Source organism: Mastomys coucha, unplaced genomic scaffold, assembly GCF_008632895.1.
Source record: "Mastomys coucha isolate ucsf_1 unplaced genomic scaffold, UCSF_Mcou_1 pScaffold12, whole genome shotgun sequence".
NCBI classification, from domain to species: domain Eukaryota; kingdom Metazoa; phylum Chordata; class Mammalia; order Rodentia; family Muridae; genus Mastomys; species Mastomys coucha.
In genome coordinates, this window is record NW_022196894.1 from 29,795,901 (window position 1) to 29,802,987 (window position 7,087).

The window sequence follows — 7,087 nt, forward strand, 5'->3', positions numbered from 1 at the left end:
GGGTGGGTAAGAACCAAGCACAACTACACACACAATATTCCAGCTATACACATACTCAGTGTCACAATCACACACAAGACGTGGGTGATAAGGGGTGGGTAAGAACCAAGTACAACTACACACACTATTCCAGTTATACACACACTCAGTATCACAATTACACAACACAATGTCACAATTACACAAACACAATGTCACAATCACACACACAGTGTCACAACCACACACAATGTCACAATCACACACACAATGTCACAATCACACACACAATGTCACAATTACACAAACACAATGTCACAATCACACAATATCACAATTACACAAATGCAATGTCATAATCACACACACAATGTCACAATTACACAATGTCACTATTACACACACAATGTCACAGTTACACACACACAATGTCACAATTACACAGTGTCACAATTAAACACATACAGTATCATAATTATACAAACAATGTCACAATTACACAGTGTCACAATTATACACACAATGTCACAATTACATAGTGTCACAATAACACCTATTTTTTTTTTTTTTTTTGGTGTTTCGAGACAAGGTTTCTCTGTGTATCCCTGGCTGTCCTGGAACTCACTCTGTAGACCAGACTGACCTTGAACTCAGAAATCTGCCTGCCTCTGCCTCTCAAGTGCTGGGACTAAAGGCATGCACCACCACTTTCCAGCTAGAATAATTTTTTTAGGAATTGTGTGTCTGTGCTTTTATTTTATTTATTTGTGTGTCTGTATGTGGAGAGAGAGAGAGAGATAGATAGAGAAAGTGTGTGTGTGTGTGTGTGTGTGTGTGTGTGTGTGTGTGTGTGTGTGTGTATGTTGAGGACAGTATGTATGCCATAGTAAAAGTGTGCAGGACAGAGGACTGCTCTGTAAAGTCTGTTCTCTCCTTCAGTTTACTGAAATCATCAGGATTGTGCAGTAAATGTTTTTACCTGGTGAGCCATTGCCCTGGCCTCACAATTAAATGTTTATAAAAATAACAGGCCAGCGGTGGTGGCGCACGCCTTTGATCCCAGCACTTGGGAGGCAGAGGCAAGAAGACTTCTGAGTTCGAGGCCATCCTGGTCTACATAGTGAGTTCCAGGACAGCCAGGGCTATAAAAATAACAAAACTATATTTTCCACCCATGAGTGGTTGAATCTGTGGCTATGGAATCCTTAAACACACAGGGCCAGTTGTATATCCACTTGATAGGATAACAGCTTACCATTAGAAGGTCAGAGTGAGGATTGGACAGGTGGCTCAGTAGCGTTTGTTGTGCAGGCATGAGGTCCCTGTTCAGATCCCTGACACCCAGGTGAAAGCAAGGTACTATGAAGCCAGGATGCAGAGCCAGACCTCTGGCCAACCTGGCTGAACTGGTGAGTTTCCAGGATCAGTGAGAGAGCATGTCTCAAAATATAAAGTGGAAAGAGACTGAGGAAGACACCACAAACATTAAGCCCTGGCCGCTGTACACACGCACATGCACAGTGCACATAGGCATGCACATATACTGTGCACATATACACATACAAAGAATAGAGTACTTGCCGGCGGTGGTGGCATAAGCCTTTAATCCCAGCACTTGGAAGGCAGAGGCAGGAGGATTTCTGAGTTCGAGGCCAGCCTGGTCTACCGAGTGAGTTCCAGGATAGCCAGGGCTACACAGAGAAACCCTGTCTCGAAAAAAAAAATAGAGTACTGATACATACTGCAAACATACTGCACACATGCACAGTGCACATAGGCACGCACATACACTGTGCACATATACACATACAAAGAATAGAGTACCAATGCATACTGCAAAGGGACAAATTTAAACCATTACAATGAGTGAAGGGAGGGAAGGACAAAAGCTTGCATGCTTGCGTCTGAAACATCCCGAATAGGTGAACAGAAACAGAAAGCTCTGCGGTCACCTAGGTTTAGCTTGGTGAAAACTGGGGTAGCTGCTGCTGACTGTGAGGTTTCATTGTGGGATGATGGAAATATTCTCAAGTAGCGATAGTTTCACCACTATTGAGAAAGGGTTTCTTTGTGTAGCCCTGGCTGTCCTAGAACTCACTCTGTAGATCAGGCTGGCCTCAAACTCAGAGATCCACCTGCCTCTGCCTCCCAAGTGCTGGGATTAAAGGCATGGGCCACCACCACCTGGCCCAAGATTTTTTAATCTTAATATAAATCAAAATGTAACTGAATCAAAATGTAACAGACAGTATTGATATACTTTCCAATTATCAAGGGAATCTATTTTTTACAATTTAACAACATTTTAATTATGTGTTTGTGTGTGTGTGTGTGTGTGTGTGTGTGTACTTGAATGTGAATTTGTGCACATGAGCCCAACATGCATTGAGACCAGAAGAGAGAATCCCTTAAAGTTGGGCTTGCAGCTGATTATGGGCTGCCAGATGGTGGGGCTGAGACTGGAACTCAGGTCCTCTCTAAGAATAGCAAGTTGTCTTGACTGTCATCTCTCCAGCCTCTCAGGAGAATACACGTGTATAAGTCACTTTGTTTTTAACTGCTAGGATTTAAGTTAAATGGGGTAGATATTAAAGCAACTAGCAACACCTTAAGCCTAGCTGGGTGATAACAACACTCTGGCCTATTTTTGAAACTGCTGAGTTTCTCCTGAGAACTATGGAGTGTTTCATAAGTATTTGGCTTCTGTGCTGGTTAACTTTTTCTTAACTTGATACAAGCTAAGGTTCTCTGACAAAAGGAAACTTCACTTGAAAAAGAAATGTGTCCTTTAGGTTGGCCTATAGGCAAGGCTATAGACATTTTTTTTAAAGATTTATTTATTTATTATATGTATACAATGTAGCTGTCTTCACACTCTCCAGAAGAGGAAGTCAGATCTCTTGTTACAGATGGTTGTGAGCCACCATGTGGTTGCTGGGATTTGAACTCAGGACCTTTGGAAGAGCCGTCGGTGCTCTTAACCACTGAGCCATCTCTCCAGCCCTACACATTTTTTTTTTAATTGATGATTAATGTGGGAAGGCCCAGCCCATTTTGAGTAGTGCCACACCTGGGCTGGTGGTACCTGGGTTGTACAAAAAAGTAGGCTGAGAAAACCATGGAGACCAAGCCAGTAATCAGTATCATGATTCTACTTCAGTTCCTGCCCTGACTTCCTCCCATAAATACTGTAAAATGAAATAAACTTCTCTCCCCCCAAAATTGCTCTTGGTCATGGTATTTATTACAGCCCTAGAAAGTAAAGTAAGACAGTTTCTTAAAGTAAGACTATTTCACAGCTATTGAACATCTGCTTAAAGTTTTTTTTTGTTGTTTTTTGGGTTTTGTTTGTTTGTTTGTTTGTTTTCCAAGACAGGGTTTCTCTGTGTAGCCCTGGCTGTCCTGGAACTCACTCTGTAGACCAGTCTGGCCTCGAACTCAGAAATCCACCGGCCTCTGCCTCCCAAGTGCTGGGACTAAAGGCATGCGCCACCACTGCCCGGCTTGCTTAAATGTTTTTAAGGTTTTGAAGGTTTTGATGTGTAATGGCTATTCCTGGTTGTCAACTTGACTATATCTGGAATGAACTACAAGATCTTGAGGCTGGGAGATACAAGATCCTAACCTGGATCTTGGCATGGAGATCTTGTGCCATAGTGGCCATGAAAAGCTTAGGCCCAGGCAAGGCAGTACAGCCTTTAATCCCTGGAGACTAAGGCAAGGAAATCTCTAGTTCAAGGTCAGCCCGGGACAAAACAAGTCCCAGATCCAGGCCTGGTGGTACACACCTTAAATCTGGGCCACACCTTCTGCTGGAGACCCACATGAGGACATTGGAAGAAGGAAGATTCACTCTTCGTGCCCGCTTGCATTTACGTGCCAGCACCTCTGTTGGAATCTTCTACAGAAGACCAGCTGAAACAACTAGCCTTGTGGGACTGATTAACTACCAGATTCTTGGACTCCACATCCACGGCTGTCCATTTGCTGGGTTGGTTGGACTACAAATTGTAAGTCATCACAACAATTTCCCTTAATATGCAGAAACATTCCATAAGTTCTGTGACTCTAGAGAGCCCTAATACAGGTTGCTATATAGTTATCAAAATTCAGTTATCTTTAGTCCTATGTTGGAGGTGGTCATTGAGAAGACCATTAATATGTCAATTACATTATTTTTTGCTAGCAAAGTAAATATTTTAGTGTGATATATTAAATATGAGTATAGAAGGGAACAGATAGTGCTCGCTTCGGCACCACATATACTAAAATTGGAACGATACAGAGAAGATTAGCATGGTCCTTGCGCAAGGATGACATGCTCATTCCTGAAGCGTTCCATATTAAAAAAAAGAAAGAAAGAAAAAAGAAGAGAACAGATTATAAATATTTATAAGTTAGTATAATCTGAATACATAAATTGATAACATATTGTTATAGATCTGAAAAATCCAGGAAATTGATATTGATTTTGGTTTTGGTTTCTTTTTTTGAGACAGGGTTTCTCTGTAGTCCTGGCTGTCCTGGAACTCACTCTGTAGGCCAGGCTGGCCTCGAACTCCGAGATCTGCCTGCCTCTGCCTCCCCAGTGCTGGGACTAAAGGCATGCGCCACCACTGCCCTTCTTGCTTAAATGTTTTTAAGTGTTATGTTTCTTTGTTAAGAAGAAAGGGACATTTATCCCTTTGAGAAGAGAGGGTTGCGTTCCTAGAGCTGGGGTTCACAACAGTCACTATTTGCTGGGATCTTGAAGGGTGACTGTACCCAGATTCCTTTATGGTTCAGGAAATCATTTCATTACATAGTCTCAAGAAGCAGAGCCATGCCCCTCCCCTAGGAAGTTAGAGAATTAAAATGAGGTTGGATAATCCAGGCTCTGACCCTGACTGTGAGTCCTGCAGAGATCACAAGTCTGGAGCTCACAGTTTGAGAACACTGCCAGATGTGGCAGAGACCTCCAATGTCTCCTGAGGTGACAGCCATGCCAGAGTCAGTACTCAGTGCCACAGTGACAAGGGTTGTGCTCTTGTGACAACTAGGTTGTGCTCACAGTTGCCCACCTCCCCTGTATTTGCCCGACTCCTCTTCTGGATCCTTAGGCTTCATACTGGGGTCTGTCCACTGTCCTTCCCATAAATCCTCTCTGGCAGCTTAACCAGTCATCTTATACTGCTTGGAATCCTGAATTCGTGTGGAACAACTATAAACTGCTTGAAGTGAGAAAGATGGTTCAGAAAAGAGGTGGGAAGGAAGGCAGTACCAGGATCTGGAAATTAAAATTAAGCTTACTCCTTAACCAGGAGGGGTGGCAGAGACTATACATCTTTAGTTCCAGCGCTTGAGAGGCAGAGAGAAATCTAAGTTCCGGGCCAGCCTGGGCTACAGAATGAGTTTCAGGACAGTCAAGGCTACACAGAGAAATCCTGTCTTGAAAAAACGAAAAAAAAAAAAAAAAAAAAAAAAAAAAAAAAAAAAAAAAAAAAAAAAAAAGAAGAAGAAGAAGAAAAAAGCTTCCTCCTGAAGTAACCAGAAAGTAGGAATAGCTGGGAGTAAAATCATATGCCTGGAGCTCTTCGGATGCTCTAGAACTGCCCCCCACCCCAGGGAAACCAGTGCTGTAGTTCAATTAACCAACATGGAAAATAGCAGTCAGCTGCTTGCTCCAGAGGGAACCAAGTCACCTGAGAAAATGAGAGAATTCTCCTAGCAGGGGAGTCTCTATTCTGCTTGCCTGTTTCCCCGGGGGATACTTTAGGGCAAGTAAGGCCTGGAAACACCTAGAACTTCAATGTTACCTCAAATTGAATGAGAATATAGGCAGGACTTACATAGTCAGTGCATGCCCAGAATATAAGCAAAAATATCAATAGACAGACAGTGCATTTACAAAGAATGTGGTCACAGAGCAAACTCAAAAAATAAGAATGAACAGAATCGATCTATAACCGATTATGAGAAAGGCACATTTGTAGTTTGGGTTCTAATTACCACTGAAGCCATTCTGAAATTACAACTCTCATTGTAACACTGAACATGATCATTGGAATTATTAATAAGAAAACAGTATTGAGCTTATAGTCGTTTGCAGGCTCACTTTGATAATAGTAAATTTTAGTGAGATAATATTTTCCACCTAAAAGAATATTAACTCATTGAAAATAATTAACAGAGCACGCTCTCCAGTCCCCCATCCCTAACGGAGGCACCTGTTCCTGGTGGCGCAGCTCCTGGTGGCACGCATGCGCCCGCATGTGCGAGTGCCCGGGGAAAAACAGGAGGAGGAGGAAGAAGAGCTGAGCAAGTCTGAGGGGCAGAAGCTTGTGGTGCATCTGGTGGTGAGCATCGCTAGGAAGAGGAGAAGGCAAGGATCGGCCCAGGAGTAATGGCGTCCAAAGTCAAACAAGCCATACTAGAAATCACTATGGAGAAAGACAAGAAAGATAAAGGTGGGAAGGCCTCCCCACAAAGTGAAGAAGAATCCTACCTTCTGGAAGAGGTTGAAAGCAAGAAGCCTGGGGGAAATGTCAGAAGGAAAGTCAGGCGGTTTATGCGTAACTTTCGATGGGCCATACCTAATAGACATGTTGATCACAATGAAGGGGAAGAGGATATTGGGAGATTTGTAGGGCAGGAGATGGAAGCCAAGAGAAAGAGTAAGAGACAGCAGACAAGGCCTTACATGTGGTTCCTCACACCGGAATCTGACGATCATTACGACTTTTGCCTCATACCTTGAAATCTAAGATTTTTCTCTGGGCTCATAGCATGTCTACTGTTTTCCAAGCTTGTATTTTAGTGGGGTATTTTTCTGTAAACTTTTGATGTTTCCACTTAATAATTAAACATTGTTTAATTATTGCATTTAATTCTAAACATTCCTATCAGTGTAGCAATAACCCATTTTAGAAAAACTCTTTCATAATTTGAAATTAGTAAAGCAATTCAAAAAGCAAAAAATAAAAAAGAAAGAAAAGAATTAACAATGAACAGAAAGCTTGTTGAGGGGAACTGACAGGTTTGAACAGATGTTGTTCTGTGTTATGCCCATATTGAACAACTCCCGGTAGAACTTTGTGATGGCTTCCCCTAGAACTGTGTGACTCCATCC

The 7,087-nt window shown here is 42.4% G+C and overlaps 1 protein-coding gene and 1 non-coding gene across 2 annotated transcripts; both read left to right on the forward strand.

Moving 5' to 3' along the window:
* The first annotated feature begins 4,220 nt into the window (after window positions 1-4,220).
* LOC116086649 lies at window positions 4,221-4,327 on the forward strand. The gene has a single exon (XR_004117029.1). It is a non-coding gene; the product is annotated as a U6 spliceosomal RNA (small nuclear RNA).
* A 2,034-nt stretch (window positions 4,328-6,361) lies between these two features.
* Window positions 6,362-6,715, forward strand: LOC116086384 (protein BEX4-like). Its single transcript, XM_031364674.1, has one exon. It carries the CDS (start codon window positions 6,362-6,364, stop codon window positions 6,713-6,715), a length of 354 nt encoding a protein of 117 aa, XP_031220534.1.
* The last annotated feature ends 372 nt before the right edge of the window (window positions 6,716-7,087 follow it).